We start from the raw sequence: 19,091 nt of genomic DNA, 5'->3' as shown, positions 1-19,091 counted from the left end.
GGTAGGACCTACTGGTAAATAAAGTATTAGAGAGGTTATTATATGACCCCCTTATATATTTATACATAGTTATCATGTCACCTCTTAAGTGCCTCTTCTCCAGTGTAAACAAACCCAACTTGGCCAGTCTTTCTTTATAGCTGAGACTTTCCATACCCTTTACCAGCTTAGTTGCCCTTCTCTGCATGCTCTCTAATTCTATAATGTCCCGTTTGAGCACTGGAGACCAAAACTGAATGGCATATTCTAGATGGGGCCTCACCGTGAATCTATACCCCTTTTAATACAGCTCAAAACCTTGTTTGCCCTTGCAGCTGCTGCCTGGCATTGCTTGCTACAGCCAAGTTTATTATATACAAGGACTCCATGATCCTTCTCCATTATGGATTTGCCTAGTGCAGTCCCATTAAGTGTATAAGTGGCTGCATATTTTTACATCCCAGGTGCATGACCTTACATTTATCCACATTAAATCTCATCTGCCACTTAGCTGCCCAGAATGCCAGTTTGTCAAGATCCTGCTGCCAGGCTGCCACATCCTGGATGGAATTAACTGGTCTGCAGAGTTTTGTGTCATCTTCAAACACTGATACATTACTTATAATACCCTCCCCTAAGTCATTTATGAACAAGTTAAACAAAAGTGGACCCAGTACAGAACCCTGAGGGACCCCACTGAGAACCTTATTCCAAGTAGAGAATGTACCATTAACAACCACCCTCTGTACCCGATCCTGTAGCCAGTTTTCTATCCATGTGCAAACGACCTCACTAAGACCAACAGACCTTAGTTTATCAAATGCTTTGGCAAAATCCAAAAAGTTCAACTACAGCTCTTTTACTGATATCCTTGTGTAGTGTGAAGCCCTGCCTCATTTTCACTCTGAGCCCTCCTTCTCTCTCCAACTATGATGACCTCAAAGAGGTGACTTCTGCACATGTCTGATTTAATTTTAATTGGAGCAGAGGCAGTGAATAGTGGTGAGTGAATCTGTCCCGTTTCACTTAGCCGAAAATTTTTCTACAGATGCAACTTTGACATTTTTGGATGCAAGTGCATTTTTTCTTGCTAATTTTTTTGTTGCAGTGAAGTTTTGCTACGGTTACGCACAAATTGGGTCATCACAAGCAGTGATCATGCCCAGTGGGCACTTCTTTGAGGTCTTCATTTTCAGAGAGAGAAGGAGCGCTCAGAAAGCAAAAGCGGAAGTCAGTAAAAGTGCTGCAGTTAAGTGGCTTGTACTAGAGAAACAAAATAAATCTGCATGCAGGGAGAAAGGTATGTTATTCTGGGGGCAGTTTAGAGTAATATTAGGGGATTTTAAAATAAAAGGATTCATTATCCTATAAGAATGCAAGACAGCAGCAGTATATCCTTCTCATGGCCTAAAGGGATACATCCGAATAAACAATAAAAAACATTTATTCCATTTATTAAATTGTATTAAAGTAGAAACAAAGATGTCCCTAAATACTAGTAAACCACAGCTCTATTGGGTGTATTCAGGCCTGGATTGGGTTTTAAAAAAGGACCTGGCCTTTCAAGTACACAGAGACCCAAACCGCCCCCACCATCCCAATAGTGACCATCTTACCTTTGCCAGAATTCACAGATTGCCAGTCTGGGCCTGGGTGTATTATACAGTATATACAAGCAGCCTGTGGAGTCTCTGTATGATAAGTAAAATTTCTATTGGAGTGTTACAGCATCTCCCCTGTTACCCTGGACCACTTTACGCAAAGAATTTCTAGCCTTCTTCTTTGTTAAAGGAGTAGGAGAAACTATAAGCTACCTGAAATCAGTTCTAATGTGTAGCGGTGTCTCCTTCTGAAAGCTCAGACTCACAATGTGCCTACACACCAATATTACAGCTAAAAAAAACATTTGTTGGTTCAAGAATAAAAGTTTAAATGGTAGAGTGAATTATTTGCTATGTAAACAGGGTAATTTAGAAATAAAAAGTAGACCATAAAATCATGACAAAATCCCTTTAAATACTTCAAGTACTTCCCCAGCTTTGTTTATCTTTTAATACAATGTGATAAATGGATAATGTAAACTGCAAACGTTCAGGTTTTACATCCCAGCCTGCAAACAGTTGTTCAAGTTACAGGGGGTATTTATATCTGGTGCTCTGTTGAGCAAATATGCTTAACTGCAATAAACACCATGAACAGAATGAATATACAGCATCTATAAACCACTCTTCCAGTACAAAGGTCTAAAGATAACTGCTAGATAGGCAAGTCACTATAGGCCAGAGGTACAACACATACCATGTGATAAAAAAGGAACTCTTACTATTAAAACTGTGCAACGTACATTACTTGCCCCATAAGGGAGAAGGAAAGGTTTAAAATGTTAGGAACCCCCAGTGATTGCAATCACTTACCTGATACCCTGGGTCGGTGCTCCTGTTAGCCATAACCTGCACCAGCTGGGGTACCTGCGAGGGAGTGTTCCTTTTCCTAAAAAGTTGAACTTAAACAACAAAGGCGGCTTTTTCCCTGTACTGCACATGCACAGGCCCCAGGATTGTGAAGAAATAAGGCAGGAGGAAAAGGATTGCTTGCACGCGGATACCTCAAGAACAAGAATATTTACTATTTTTAAATCAAACTAATGAAAATAGAAGGCCAGTAGCAAATTCTTTTACAGTCTACTTCATGCTAAAATAACATCAGGGTGAACTTCCCCTTACTCTGTGCAGAGCTCATTACAGGAAGAATACAAACAATAACCAGGACATATGCACTGTCCCCTGTAAGCAATACAAGGACACACGAATGACGTCTCTGCTGCTTCTCTTTTCTCTGGATTCATTTTCATGCTTTCTGCAAATACAAACCACCAGATTATATAAAGGGTCATTTAGGCACACAGCGAGAGCACAAAGTGCAAATTTCAGACATAAATAGCCATATTTATAGTCATAATGCAGCATTTTCTCTAGAATTCCAGAGTAAGTGTGGGCATTCTCCTAGGTGTATCTGCTGCAATTGTGCATCAATGTAAGACACGCTCCTTTGGCGTATTCACTAAATGAGTAGCTCTTTCTACTGATATGCCAACCTAAGGTGAATGATATTGGAGTAATGCAATCACCTGGGGACTAGGGAACTGGATCCGTCAAGGAGAGGACCACATCAATGATCCGAAAATCAAGTCTGCTTGATTGACATCTGCCCAATTTTTGGACAGATATTGGTTGGTTAGGCCCATAGGGGTGCACATAAGCTGCTGAAATGGTCAGAAGGACACAAATGGGAAGCTTAAATCTCCACCTTAAGAACATAATTGTGTGTGTGTGTGTTTATAAATTGAATATAAGTTGCATCTAACATTTTCAAAATGGGGGTTGTATTACTTGCTCTGCCATTTGTGGGATTCTTTTGCTTCAAGTCTGTTGCTCCTACTGAAGCTGCCTGGTACTGGAACCCTGAAATTACAGTCATGTTCAGAGTGGCAATAGCTCCAGGGTTCCCAAATGCCATGTGAATGGCATATAAATCCATTTTACCCAACTGCACGTACGGCTGCATTCATAAACAACACCTATAGTTTATCATGATCCTACTTGCTTATCATACCATAAGGGTTATTAGGATATATAACCTACAGATGTATAATATTTTTGTTCAGATTTTTTCTCTGAGACTGTTACCACAAAAAGCCTCTAATGGAAAACTTCTGTTTTCTTTAGTTATATTAATAGCAGTACAAAGGTGGGAATCATTGTAGCGCAAAATGCCACACAACACAACCAATGTCCTCTTAAAAGCCTGTAAACAACAGGGCAATCCTCTGATGTTATTCAAAAAGTCCAAATAAAACTGTAATTGTAAAACTCTATTGATCTATAACATAGTTATTAGCAGTCAGGGAGGCCAGATGTTAGACCAGAAAGGGGAATTTGTTCTGATAATTCAGATACTAAAAGGACAAATGATAAAATACACACTAGGACATACCCATCAACATATAAACAGCTTAGACTTTTTTGGGGTGTGATTATTTCATCCAAAAACACTAAGAGATTATTAACACGGCCATACACTTTAAGATCTGCTCGTTTGGCTATAAGGATATTATAAGTCACTGAGGAGTTCCATAACTACATAAAAGCACAAAAATAAATGTTTAATCTGCTTGTTTTCTCAGTGTAGGTGTCTACTGCAATATTTGGCATATGGTGCCATTTACATTAAGGTTGCTATTCTGCACTTCTCATTAGACAGCATTGAATAAATGGACAAAGCGAATGAACCATGGCTGCAAATATACAGGTGATCACGGCGCTGCACATTCACTACAAGTATATATTGTATATATAGGAGCCAACAGCCGAAAATTGTAAGACACGGCTAATGTTAATGTAGAAATGTTGTGGGCACCATCCTCTGATGTCAATCACAATAGAAGGGCCACCTACTGGCTGTGGCTAAAGGCAGGAGGGAAAAGCTTCTAGAGACAGCGCTGCATTTTTTAAAGTATTTTGTTAAAGGGGTTGTTCAAATTTAAACTACCTTTTAATATGATGTAGGGAGTGGTATTCTGAGACAAATTGCAATTGGTCTTCTTTTTTTTTTGGTTTCTGAATTATTTAGCTTTTTTTTAGCAGCTTTCCCCTTTGGAGTACCCAAGCAACCAGGCATTGGTTTGAAAGAGAGACAAAAATATGAGAAAGGCCTAATAATTAGAAAGATGAGTAATAAAAAGTAACAATAACAATAAAATGAAGCCTCACAGAGCAATAGATTTTTGGCTGCCAGGGTCAGTGACCCTGATTTGAAAGCTGGAAAGAGTCAAATGAGGAAGGCAAATAATTAAAAAACCAGGAAAAATAAAAAATTTAGACCAACTGAAAAGAACTGCCCATTCTATAACATAAAAAAAGTGAACTTGCCCTTAACTACCCCTTTAAAAGAACCATATTTAAAAATAATGCAGCCAAGTTTCTATGTTTACACCCCTCCCTTACATTTAAAGAGCATGTTTCAAACACTTTAAGCAAGTCATTTCATAGTAGGGGGGTAACTAGAAACCAACCAAAAATACAGTAAAGAATACAATGTTCACTTTTTAAAGACCAACATTTCCAGAAAGAATATTTATTAAAAGAACACATTTAGCTGCCTTTGACTGGGCTTTTGGGGGCAGTATAATCCAGGGTGCCAATGAACGCAACACCAATTTTTTTTCAGATCTGCCCCACCGGCTCTCACAGTAGGAAAGGAAGATTAAAATCACTCATTTTTCAGCTCACCACCAGTCAGCAACCTGTTTGGCCAAGTAATTATCCAGTAAATGAAACAAACATTGCTCTAAAGCAGTCAGTTCTGAGGAGCAATTGGGTCACACCAGAGTGTCAACAAAAGATTCTTCAGGGGGTCACAGATCTGTCAAGTGTCATGCAATTAGCATAGCAGCGCTGCTTTCAGAGGTCCCTCAGGCTCTTACTTTGAGAAAGCAGAAAATCAGGTCCCAACCTGACCTTCTTGGCCAAAAAAATGATTCCCATGTGTCCGTCAGTCAAGTTGCCATAGTAGAGACCTGCAGAATGGTTGTTTCAAAATCCAGCTCACCCACTTTGGGCAGCCAAAATAGTGCTCAGACATTGAGGTGTTTGTCGGAGAGGAGGATGAAAGATGAGCGGGGTTTGGGGAGCATCAGTAATTGGTCCTGGGGGTTTAGAAAAATTACTCACACAAGCTTATTGCAAAATTGTTTTGGGGAGGTCATTAAAATCTGCAGTACCTTCCTCTGAATTATAGTGACTTTTATTATATAAATACAGCATTTGGTGAGTCTGCCCTTAAGCTCAGGTAAGTGACAACAGCACAGAGCATGTGCAGTGAATCAGCAGAAAAGAAGATGGGGAGCATCTTTGAAGGCACAGATCTTCTCTCTAAATCAGGGCCATATTTATACATGCCTGTGCCTAGGGGCAGCCTTAAGGTGGCCATACATGGGCAGATTTTGGCTGCCGATATCGGTCCTTTAGACTTATCTGTCCATGTGTGGGAACTAACCAAAGGTGCTTCCCTGACCAACATCTGTCCTGAAATCGGCCAGATCTCGATTGGGCAGGTTTCATTTTTCCAGCTTGTTGATGTGGTTCCTGAACTGACGGTTCCTATGCCCGGCATTTTAATTCGATCTTTTAGCCCTAGGGCCAAACGATCGAATTAGCCCAATACCGTAGGTGGGCATATAGGGAGAAGATCTGCTCGCTTGGCAACCTCGCGAGTAGATCTCTCAGTGTATGGTCATCTTTAGGGAGAAGGCCCTTGGATTCCATCAATAATTAAAAAATAAAATAGCTACCCAGACAGCGCCAGATGCTACCTGCACAAATCCAGCAGTAGCGCTGAAGGGAATTGAGGGGTCAGAAGGCGATGGCAAGCGGATGGGACATCATTTGCAGAGGATGCGCTGGTTGTTTTTGCCATGTGTTAGTTAAGAAACCCACAAAAAGTGTAATGTTTTTTAGCCAACTTCTTTGTTAAGCCTTAGTTCTTTATTAAACAGAAGATGTTTGAGAATAGCAATAGAGAAATAACTGGCATTTTGATTATATTTCTGGTGTCAGTGGTACTTTTTTATGGCATAAATTGAAACTTTAACCATGTAAATTCTGAAAGGATAATATATTATAATTTGTCCTACTACAGTTTAAGTTTAGTTTTCTCTCAGGTGGATACAGAACACCAAAAGTGCAAGAGTTAAAGATCCCGCCAAGGGCGATACCATTACTGTGCATGCCTTCCACTTCATTATACAGTCCCAGACACATTTTACAAGATCCTACCACTGTCATCTACTTAGGGGGGTGGGGTTGGTTGTTTTCTATTACTGTATTGGCATTCAACCAAGCACTATTAGGTCATGATGCTTATTATATCTGCCTGATTGCCAACTTTCAGATATCAATCGAGTCAAAAGCAGGTGCTTTGCCAGTAAACCCCTTCCTTCCATGAGTTGGTTTGATCCACAAACCTGCTAGATGAGGACGTGCAAACAGACAGCAATCACTCCCCAGGCTGAGGCGTAAATGCAGGGCAGGGTTCAGGGCAATGCCAGCCATGTAGGTCTCTCTACAGCCTGCAGGTGTTACTAGCTAAGTGGGAAAATGCCCTTACTTTAGGCCTAATGCAAATCTTGGTTTGTGGGTGACTACATATGTTTAACTACAATTCCCAACATGCTCAATAATCTTTCAGCTCATTGCAAGCGGGCCAAACTCTGCGATATCAGACAGATCTGATTCCTCCTCCATCAGCCTTTGCTTATTTAAATACATGCATCTCCTCCCCCCCGTGACATCAGAGAGGGGCAAATTATAAACACAAGTAATAAACCTGCACTGGGTTGGTAGACAGTATTGGCTTTCTGTTAACACATGCATCACTGCTGTACAAATCATACTGCAGTTCACATAGCACACTCTGCAGGGATACTGGGGGAGGACAGTTATAGGTACAGGGATACTGGGGGAGAACTGTGTTATAGGTACAGGGATACTGGGGGAGAACTGTGTTATAGGTAAAGGGATACTGGGGGAGAACTGTGTTATAGGTACAGGGATACTGGGGGAGAACTGTGTTATAGGTACAGGGATACTGGGGGAGAACTGTGTTATAGGTAAAGGGATACTGGGGGAGAACTGTGTTATAGGTAAAGGGATACTGGGGGAGAACTGTGTTATAGGTAAAGGGATACTGGGGGAGAACTGTGTTATAGGTACAGGGATACTGGGGGAGAACTGTGTTATAGGTACAGGGATACTGGGGGAGAACTGTGTTATAGGTACAGGGATACTGGGGGAGAACTGTGTTATAGGTACAGGGATACTGGGGGAGAACTGTGTTATAGGTACAGGGATACTGGGGGAGAACTGTGTTATAGGTACAGGGATACTGGGGGAGACCTGTGTTATAGGTAAAGGGATACTGGGGGAGAACTGTGTTATAGGTAAAGGGATACTGGGGGAGAACTGTGTTATAGGTACAGGGATACTGGGGGAGAACTGTGTTATAGGTACAGGGATACTGGGGGCGAACTGTGTTATAGGTATATAACACAGTTCTCCCCCAGTATCCCTGTACCTATAACACAGTTCTCCCCCAGTATCCCTGTACCTATAACTGTTCTCCCCCAGTATTACTGAACCAATAACACAGTTCTCCCCCAGTATCCCTGTACCTATAACAGTTCTCCCCCAGTATTACTGAACCAATAACACAGTTCTCCCCCAGTATCCCTGTACCTATAACAGTTCTCCCCCAGTATTACTGAACCAATAACACAGTTCTCCCCCAGTATCCCTGTACCTATAACAGTTCTCCCCCAGTATTACTGAACCAATAACACAGTTCACTCCCAGTATCCCTGTACCTATAACAGTTCTCCCCCAGTATCCCTGTACCTATAACACAGTTCTCCCCCAGTATCCCTGTACCTATAACACAGTTCTCCCCCAGTATCCCTGTACCTATAACACAGTTCTCCCCCAGTATCCCTGTACCTATAACAGTTCTCCCCCAGTATCCCTGTACCTATAACACAGTTCTCCCCCAGTATCCCTGTACCTATAACACAGTTCTCCCCCAGTATCCCTGTACCTATGACACAGTTCTCCCCCAGTATCCCTGTACCTATAACACAGTTCTCCCCCAGTATCCCTGTACCTATAACAGTTCTCCCCCAGTATCCCTTTACCTATAACAGTTCTCCCCCAGTATCCCTGTACCTATAACAGTTCTCCCCCAGTATCCCTGTACCTATAACAGTTCTCCCCCAGTATCCCTGTACCTATAACAGTTCTCCCCCAGTATTACTGAACCAATAACACAGTTCTCCCCCAGTATCCCTGTACCTATAACAGTTCTCCCCCAGTATCCCTGTACCTATAACACAGTTCTCCCCCAGTATCCCTGTACCTATAACACAGTTCTCCCCCAGTATCCCTGTACCTATAACACAGTTCTCCCCCAGTATCCCTTTACCTATAACACAGTTCTCCCCCAGTATCCCTGTACCTATAACACAGTTCTCCCCCATTATCCCTGTACCTATAACAGTTCTCCCCCAGTATCCCTGTACCTATAACACAGTTCTCCCCCAGTATCCCTGTACCTATAACACAGTTCTCCCCCAGTATCCCTGTACCTATGACACAGTTCTCCCCCATTATCCCTGTACCTATAACACAGTTCTCCCCCATTATCCCTGTACCTATAACAGTTCTCCCCCAGTATCCCTGTACCTATAACACAGTTCTCCCCCAGTATCCCTGTACCTATAACACAGTTCTCCCCCAGTATCCCTGTACCTATAACAGTTCTCCCCCAGTATCCCTGTACCTATAACACAGTTCTCCCCCAGTTTCCCTGTACCTATAACACAGTTCTCCCCCAGTATCCCTGTACCTATAACACAGTTCTCCCCCAGTATCCCTGTACCTATAACAGTTCTCCCCCAGTATCCCTGTACCTATAATAGTTCTCCCCCAGTATCCCTGTACCTATAACACAGTTCTCCCCCAGTATCCCTGTACCTATAACACAGTTCTCCCCCAGTATCCCTGTACCTATAACAGTTCTCCCCCAGTATCCCTGTACCTATAACAGTTCTCCCCCAGTATCCCTGTACCTATAACACAGTTCTCCCCCAGTATCCCTGTACCTATAACACAGTTCTCCCCCAGTATCCCTGTACCTATGACACAGTTCTCCCCCATTATCCCTGTACCTATAACACAGTTCTCCCCCATTATCCCTGTACCTATAACAGTTCTCCCCCAGTATCCCTGTACCTATAACACAGTTCTCCCCCAGTATCCCTGTACCTATAACACAGTTCTCCCCCAGTATCCCTGTACCTATAACAGTTCTCCCCCAGTATCCCTGTACCTATAACACAGTTCTCCCCCAGTATCCATGTACCTATAACACAGTTCTCCCCCAGTATCCCTGTACCTATAATAGTACTCCCCCAGTATCCCTGTACCTATAACAGTTCTCCCCCAGTATCCCTGTACCTATAATAGTTCTCCCCCAGTATCCCTGTACCTATAACACAGTTCTCCCCCAGTATCCCTGTACCTATAACAGTTCTCCCCCAGTATCCCTGTACCTATAACACAGTTCTCCCCCAGTATCCCTGTACCTATAACACAGTTCTCCCCCAGTATCCCTGTACCTATAACACAGTTCTCCCCCAGTATCCCTGTACCTATAACACAGTTCTCCCCCAGTATCCCTGTACCTATAACACAGTTCTCCCCCAGTATCCCTGTACCTATAACAGTTCTCCCCCAGTATCCCTGTACCTATAACACAGTTCTCCCCCAGTATCCCTGTACCTATAACACAGTTCTCCCCCAGTATCCCTGTACCTATAACACAGGTCTCCCCCAGTATCCCTGTACCTATAACACAGTTCTCCCCCAGTATCCCTGTACCTATAACAGTTCTCCCCCAGTATCCCTGTACCTATAACACAGTTCTCCCCAGTATCCCTGTACCTATAACACAGTTCTCCCCCAGTATCCCTGTACCTATAACAGTTCTCCCCCAGTATCCCTGTACCTATAACACAGTTCTCCCCCAGTATCCCTGTACCTATAACACAGTTCTCCCCCAGTATCCCTTTACCTATAACAGTTCTCCCCCAGTATCCCTGTACCTATAACACAGTTCTCCCCCAGTATCCCTGTACCTATAACAGTTCTCCCCCAGTATCCCTGTACCTATAACACAGTTCTCCCCCAGTATCCCTGTACCTATAACACAGTTCTCCCCCAGTATCCCTGTACCTATAATAGTTCTCCCCCAGTATCCCTGTACCTATAACACAGTTCTCCCCCAGTATCCCTGTACATATGACTTTCATCCCTCACTCTAGACATCCCATTGCCCTCCCCCATAATATCACACTGCTAACCCCCTCTCTTATTTCAAAACCACACAAACCATTTGGGTTGTGGCAAAACCTTTTGGCATTTAAACCGGTGCAACCCCCTCCCCACCCATTCGCCAGAAGCCCTCTCCATCCCCAGCCGGACAAAGAAGCAGGTCCCTCTATTGCTTGACGCTATCAGACTCGCAGGAGTTTAGAATTAGACACGCCCCTATGTGATTTCACTGCTGCCCGCCCTCATTATGGTCACATGGCTTTGACATCACGACCTTCTCAAAGCCGCCTTCCATTCCAGCTTGTACTCTATCCTGCGGGGCGAAGTTGAGGCCAGGTAGGTGAGTGGTACGTACTCTCGGCGCAGCGCCTGTTACTGTGAGACTTCTAGCTGTGTGCCTGGCAACTCTGCATAGTTTCACTGGATTCCCTATAGTTGCCAGAGCTTGCGGTACTACAACTCCCAGCATGCAATGTCAGCTAAAGGGGAGTGGCACTTGTTTCAGTAATTATTAGAGAGCAACATAATTCATATGTGAGAGATGGTAGTGAGCTTTTCATACAGGGTGGGCTGTGCCAGTCCGGTGGTTACTCTGCCCCACCTACATGCTTGTTGATTCCTTCACAGTCTCACAGTCTCACAAGTCCTATATGTCCAGCCATCCTGCCAGTGAATACTGTGAATGCTACTAAGCATGGCCTGCACTTACTGCACTTCCACAACTTCCTTCCATTATTGTTAGTTATTGGGACACTATTAGTTTGTTATAATGTTGTGTCAGTTTGTCTTGCTGTTAACCAAGTACAGTGCTTCCTGCTAGGGGAATACACCGGTGCTTGATAAACCATAATAATAATAATATTTTGAAGCTCAGCAGATCTACTTTGAGTTGTGGGGCGGGCTGGCCAGATGCCAGTGTTGCTTTCTCTGCTCCCTGGGCAGGTTGGAGCTGTGCTGGCAGCCGGGGGGAAGGAGCTGCGTCCCTCCTGCACAGAGGGAAATGACATGGCATATGGCATTACCTTTTCCCTGTGTTATTGAATAAGAGCAGTGGGTCACTGGGAGATCACATAGGGCATGTAGTCCACAGGCCTGTCACTGCCACCAAGCAGAAAACTGCATTTGCCCATGTTAGCTTAATGGCAGCCCTCCAGCGCTTCTGCTCAGAGATCCAACTAGCAGTGCCACTATTTATGTCACAGCTACTGAATAATACTCCAATAGTACAGGCCCAGTAAATAGTGACTGTGTGCTGTGCCTTACTGCAGCCCCACGGAGTAGGAGCAAATGTTTTCAATAATATTTGATCTTCAGTCACATCTGTATCCTGTGTGTGTAAGTGGTGCAGTCTGTACAGAGATGGCCCTGCAGGAGCACTGGGATTGGCTGCTACAGACACACCCCCTCAGTGCTCCACTGGGCCATAGAAGTGCAATTGCTGTAGCCGTGGGCACGTACCCCAAGCTGGGATAGTAAAACTAGCCACTCCCTTTAACTCATCTTCATCATCGTCATTACATATACTCTGCTGGCACGTTACACAGTTATCACAGGGAAATGGACACTCATGCGTCTCACTCACATATACATTCAATCATTAGCACATCTTATGCACTAAATGCCATGGTGTTTCCCCCAGTCTGAAGCGCTGTTTCCTAAATTCAGAGACTTAATGCTTACTGGGTCTGAGAGGCTGGGCCATGGGGCTTACGTTAATCCCACTGGCTGGTTGGGCCTGATAAATAGTGCAAGCAGCCAATCAGATGCAGTAATCGGCATCCAGCATGAACACAGGAGGAAAGGCTAAAGCTTGCCGTACTCAGATCCATGGCAGAACTGTTGGTTGTATATGCCGTCTTTGCCTAATTTTAGCTCTCCCAGACAGGTATCTAGCTCATTTTTGTGTTGCTATCTATTGGGCAGGCTGGCAGGAGCACCCCATACAAATCACATAAAAGATTAAAAAAAACAAACAAAAAGAAACCAAAACACAAAAGGGCTGAATCACTAAATTGCGATAAAATGAGCGCTATTTATAGCATGTTTTATTCTGTCTTATTTTTTGCGTCTTAAGGCGCGATTCACTAAAAGGATACTTGCGTTAATTTGAACGTGATGCTGTTTGCGTTATTTAAGTTGCGAAGACTATTTTTGTGCGGTATTTGATGCAACGTGCGCTAATTAACGCAGCACGCACAAATTGTCACCGCGTGCGAAAAAACGCACACCATATTAGCCATACACGCCATTACTTTCGGAAAACTACTGTTCAAAAAATGCCCATTTCCCTGCAAACTGGAGGCTACATCACTCTAGGGCCAACACGGACTTGAATAAATCCCACTGCAAAGTCCATATTGTGTTGCCAAAAGCTCATGAACTGTACTTTTCTATAATTACCGCCTGCCCCAAGTAGGTGTTAATTTTCGCACAGACTAATGCGATATTTAGCGCGTCTAAGTGTTTGTGATCATGGGTTAGTATTATTTCTGCGTGCTAATTAATGCAGTGCGTTAAAATTAACGCATTCGGTTGCGCGCTATTTAACGCACGCGATATGCGACTTAACGCATGCGATAATACTTTAGCGAATCGCCCCTTTTTTTGGTGTCAATTTTAATGCAAAAAAGCATGCCATAACGCTTATCGACCTTTAGTGAATCAACCCTAAAGACACTTAAAAGCAGCAGACATTCAAGTGTCTTCAAGTAAAATCAGTTTAACCCAGTATGATCTTTGTGGAGGTGACCATTATGGGGTTCAGATATGGAATCTGCTTTCTGGAATGCTTGGGGCCTGGGGTTTTCCAGATATTTCTGTTATTTGGATAACCATACCTTAAAGGCAGCTATTGTGAAAAATGTGTTCAGACTTCAATCTGAAATCCCAACACCTGTACTGGCTTTTCCAGCCCCTCCTGCTCTGTCTAATAGAACATTCTGGAAGAGATATACACTCACCTAAAGGTTTATTAGGAACACCTGTTCAATTTCTCATTTATGCAATTATCTAATCAACCAATCACATGGCAGTTGCTTCAATGCATTTAGGGGTGTGGTCCTGGTCAAGACAATCTCCTGAACTCCGAACTGAATGTCAGAATGGGAAAGAAAGGTGATTTAAGCAATTTTGAGCGTGGCATGGTTGTTGGTGCCAGACGGGCCGGTCTGAGTATTTCACAATCTCCTCAGTTACTGGGATTTTCACACACAACCATTTCTAGAGTTTACAAAGAATGGTGTGAAAAGGGAAAAACATCCAGTATGCGGCAGACCTGTGGGCGAAAATGCCTTGTTGATGCTAGAGGTCAGAGAAGGGTATTAGTATGGTGTTCCTAATAATCCTTTAGGTGAGTGTATACCTTACCTTAGGCTAACATCCCACACAGAGATTAGTTGCCTGCGATAGATCTCTGCTTCTGCGGCAACTAATCTCTCCCAAATGCCTTTCCACGGGCAAAGAATCCTGTGAGTTATCATGAAGTCACCCAAGTTGCTTTTTTCTGCCATACTGGCATGCATAACTCTGCTGTCTGTGTTCTCATAGTAAAGGAGAAATGGGAGCCCACTGCTTGGTGCTGATAGGATCTGGTTCTTATTGACTGCTTTGTTTTTGATGGATGAATAGCCAGTCTCGTGTGTAAATCCATATAAAAGATGGATGAACCATGAACCATCCCAAGATGCATTTAGTGCTAGGTATTACCGAGATTCACATCAATAACTTGTGAAATATGTTATTTAATGTTGAACGAAGCATCACTCAAATCCCTCACTGGGTCTCCTATGTGCCTACCTTTCCCAGTAGCCGCCGGGTCTCCTCTGTTGCTATATCCATTCCATGTGTTTGAATGCAAAAAGTGTCAAAGCTTTTTTTTTTCCCAATAAATCAGCCCATGGGTTGCATGTGGACCAAATTGAGATCCTCCAAGCAGAGCTCACAGAAAATGCAATAGGGGTGCAGTCCTGCAACTGCTATGTTAGTCAGTATTCTACCATTGCCTCCAATAAGAGGTATTAGATATACAATACTAGATAATTTGTGACCTGGTTGAATAGAAATATACAGATGATTCTCCACCTGTAGAAAAGCCCTGCGTGGGCCACTAGTCTTAAAGTGGGCATATGTGGGACGATTAAAACTTCCAACAAGCCACGTCAGCAGCTTATCGGCTGTGTACGGAACCCTCTGACTGGTCTACCCAACAAAATCTGGCCAAATATCGTCCAGATGTCGATCAAACAGGTTTAAAACTGCCTCCTGTCAATGTCATTCAATCACTTGTCCCAGGGGCCTAAGATCGGTTCAATTTAACATATCGCTCTTCTCAAGGGGGGCATAATAGGAAGATATTGTTTCACGCTTTAGTCTTTAAAGTGCTAAGTGCCAACAGTGGTTTCTAGATCTGACTCTTTAGCAGGCATACTGGCAATTACAGGGTTAATCAGTTGTTCAGCAGATGGCAGAACCTGTTAAGTTAGGGATAATCTTGTTGCTCGAGCTTTGTCCCCAGCCCAGGTGACTGTTTGAATAAAAAAAGAAAAAACATACGAATTATGCATCAAAATCTAAATTTAGCTCAGCCTGCATTTTCATTTTTTATAATTATTAGCACAGATTTGTAAATCTCTGACATGCAGCACTGTCCAATAAAATATACTTATTCATAACACTTTTATCTTTCCTGCGTAGAGATCCTTCAGTATGACCCACCAACTGCTGCCCCGTGCACTTGTCTCACCACGCTGGCTCTGGGATACCTTGCGTAACGGCTCTGCCCTCTCGGGGACTCTTCGTGTGTTGGATGCATCGTGGCACCTCCCCAAATCAGGAAGAGATGGATGGCGGGAGTACAAGGAGCGCCATATCCCTGGCTCCTACTTCTTCGACATAGATGCATGCAGCGACCGCACTTCCCCATATGACCACATGCTTCCCACTGCAGACCAGTTTTCTGAATATACAGGAAGACTGGGAATCTCCAACAACAGCCACATCGTTGTCTATGATGCCAGTGACTTTGGATCCTATAGTGCCCCTCGTGTCTGGTGGATGTTTAGGATCTTTGGCCATCCACAGGTCTCTGTATTAGATGGAGGCCTGAAAGCCTGGCTAAGAGAAGGACTTGCGGTTAACTCAGGAAAGGAGCCTCGGCCACAGCCTGCAGAGTTTCATACCCAGTTCAACTCTTCTCTAGTTGTGGGACATGAGGACATGGTGGAGAATATTGAGAAAAAGAAATTTCAAATGGTAGATGCCAGAGTGGAAGGAAGATTCAGAGGTTTAGAGCCGGAGCCCCGAGAAGGTGAGAGTGTGGGGGAAGTAATGGATTTTATTGTAAGCACTTTTGACTGGGACAGTGCTAGATATGGATACGTATGGATGGATGTGAATTTAGAGGAAGGGTGCCGATATGTTTGGCACCCCACCTCATTGAATCCAAGTTTTTTTTCCCAGACCCTTGCTCCTTTTCAGGAACTGTCATACCTTCCATTCCTAGGCATGTAGGCGAATTCGATCGTTTGGCCCTGGGGCCAAACGATCGAATTCTGCACGCGGCAATGGGGCAGTCGGTTCGGGGACTGCATCAACGAGCCGATGCGGTCCCCGATCCAATTGGATTTTCTAACCTGCCCGATCGATATCTGGCCAATTTCAGGCCAGATATCGTTCGGCCAGGCCCCTCGTTTCTGCCCCTACACGGGCTGATAAGCTGCGGAGTCGTTCCAAGGGACCGATATCGGCAGCTTCTATCGGCCCGTGTATGGGGGCCTTAAATAGACTGCTCGTTTAGTAACCTTGCTAAATGAGCAGATTTTATAGTGTATGGCCTGCTTATATCTATGCTAGGGACAACTAAGGTTGGCAGAGAAGATAGCTGCACACTGCTGTAGTATAATGTTTCCTGAGCTGATACATTTTTTTTTTACTGAAAAACACCACTTGTGGGGGGAAGCATAAAGTAACTGAATTCACTTGGCAATGCTTAACATATTGAGGTGAATTCACATGTCCTTGTCCTTTAAGGTAGCACAGTCTGCTATATTTTTTTTAGTCCCAGAACCTATTTTTTACTTTATTGATTTCACATGCTCTTCTTGCCCGGCACACTATGAATCAGGCAGTAATTGTATAAATCGTTGCATTCCAAATAAAGCCTAAACATTTTCTGAGCACAGTAGCCTAAAAATATATAGTGTCCCCTGCTGTACTAATGAAGATATTACCGGTTATATCAATATCTCCTGTAGGGCCACATTTTTTCTCCTTTGTAGTTGTACAGAAATTCCCATGGAGACTGCTATCGGATAAGCTTCTCAGACATCGACGGGAAGTGCATGGCTGCCTCTAATTGGCAAGAAACATAAAAAAACGACTGCTGCTAAAACAACATCACACACTCTTCTCTGCTCTCTTATTACCTGCAATGAAACCTCGAATGTAGTTTAATCTTTGACCTTTTTATAACTAGGACAAGCAAAAAATAATCAGCATTTTTGCTCAGCTAGCAGCTGCATTGTGATAAACCCTTGTGTAGCATATGTGGGAGTGAAGAGCAAAGTAGTCAAAACATCTTACCCATGGCCCTTTTAGCTGTCTCGGACCTTACGCATTAGCAATTTAGTAAGATTTCCAGTTTTAACTATATTGCAGTTTAGCACAGACATCCCAGTCATCTAAAATGTGTGCAGTCCCAGACAACTGAATGAGCCATGGTGAAGCGGCTGTATATATGCTATAGTCGCTGTTTGGAGGTTTCTCTGGGCACGTGCATTTTCAGCAAAGAAGAGTAGTGGCCTGGGAAAAGGGCACTGTCACAAGGCTAATTCAGCCTTGGATAAACACAGGCCAAGAATCAGCCCCTACACTGGCATCAGCCATTACCTGATTCTGCACCTGGAGCCATTGTGATGTTTATCTTTAAAGTGTCTGGTAATCCAAACAGGTATAACATTTGAGCTACATACTGTTTTTTGGCCTATCTTTTGCTCAGCTCTATCCTGTCCTTAATCACTTTTTTTTTTTTTTTTTTAAGGTATTGAACCTGGGCATATTTCTGGCGCAGTGAATGTTCCTTTTCCTAGCTTTTTGACAGCAGAAGGGTATGAAAAGTCTCCCGATGAGATCCGACGCTTGTTCCATGACAAGGGTGTTGATCTCTCCAAGCCAACGGTGGCTACTTGTGGATCAGGTGTCACAGCTTGCCATGTGGCCCTGGCATCCTTCCTCTGTGGCAAAGAAGACGTTTCTATCTATGATGGCTCATGGGTTGAGTGGTACATGCGTGCTAAGCCAGAGGATGTCATCTCAGAGGGTAGAGGGAAGACCTTGTGAGGTCAGGGGAATTCAGAATAGGCATTTCATTCCCAACCATGATATTAACCCTATGGCTGTACTGGGTCACCTGTAAAGCAAAGATACCTTTTGAAAGTTCATGCTCACTGTTAGTCCAACTTCTGTGTTTGGCTAACTGTTATCACAATCAAAAAGTTTACTGGCCATGCCATGTCCATCCTTATAAAACAGTGCCTTATTTCTCTTTTCTGAATGGGCCTTGTGGAGAGATGTCATTCATAATTTGTACAAATGGATTCTCTGTGGATTCTCAGTTTTATCTTTGTGCAGGGTCTAATGAACTCTAATTTTTGGAAGGATATTTGAGATAAATAGCTGTAATTTTATTTTCAGAATGGTTTTCAGGTACTGCATAAAGACCCTTTAACGGTTAGTAAAAGGCTGTTGAATTATTGAAACAGCCCAAACCGACTGTATTGTATTCAAATTACATTATTTACAGGGGAGACACTGTATTTAGCACTTTAAGTGAATGGAGGGGGGTCTGCTAAAGATGAATTCTGCACAGGTTCTGCTGCACAAAACACAGTAAGTTGATTCATTTTGTATGAAGTTGTGGGAAGGCAGGAACTTTTTAACAGACATTGCAATCATCTTTGTCAATATTCTCTGTAAGCAAATACTGTTTTTTTTAATGAACACATTAAAAAGAAAGATTGCCTACTAGCTGTAATGTGCCTTTTTGTGTTTTTTCTCTTATAATTATACTTCTGATAAAAAGCAGTTGAACTTGTCCCTTGCCTCAAGGGCTAGCAATGGAGCAGACGGCAGAATATTAGCATTTGAATGACTTGTAATGATGTATAACATTCATAA

The 19,091-nt window shown here is 43.2% G+C and overlaps 1 protein-coding gene across 5 annotated transcripts; it reads left to right on the top strand.

Annotated features, from left to right (window-relative positions):
- Window positions 1-11,146: 11,146 nt before the first annotated feature.
- Window positions 11,147-18,941, top strand: mpst (mercaptopyruvate sulfurtransferase). 5 transcript variants are annotated; one of them, XM_012960804.3, is made up of 3 exons: window positions 11,147-11,255; window positions 15,612-16,224; window positions 17,956-18,941. In XM_012960804.3, the coding sequence occupies exons 2-3, from the start codon at window positions 15,624-15,626 to the stop codon at window positions 18,252-18,254; spliced, it is 900 nt and encodes a 299-aa protein (XP_012816258.1). In that variant the 5' UTR covers window positions 11,147-11,255; window positions 15,612-15,623; the 3' UTR covers window positions 18,255-18,941. The 5 variants fall into 5 exon arrangements, with proteins under 5 accessions (XP_012816258.1, XP_012816260.1, NP_001005646.1 ...); XM_012960806.3 differs by having other exon boundaries at window positions 11,149-11,259; NM_001005646.1 differs by having other exon boundaries at window positions 11,239-11,266.
- The last annotated feature ends 150 nt before the right edge of the window (window positions 18,942-19,091 follow it).

The sequence above is a fragment of the Xenopus tropicalis genome, chromosome 4 (assembly GCF_000004195.4).
Source record: "Xenopus tropicalis strain Nigerian chromosome 4, UCB_Xtro_10.0, whole genome shotgun sequence".
NCBI lineage: Eukaryota > Metazoa > Chordata > Amphibia > Anura > Pipidae > Xenopus > Xenopus tropicalis.
The sequence above is the reverse complement of the archived record's forward strand: the minus strand, read 5'-3'. Positions and strand labels throughout refer to the sequence as shown.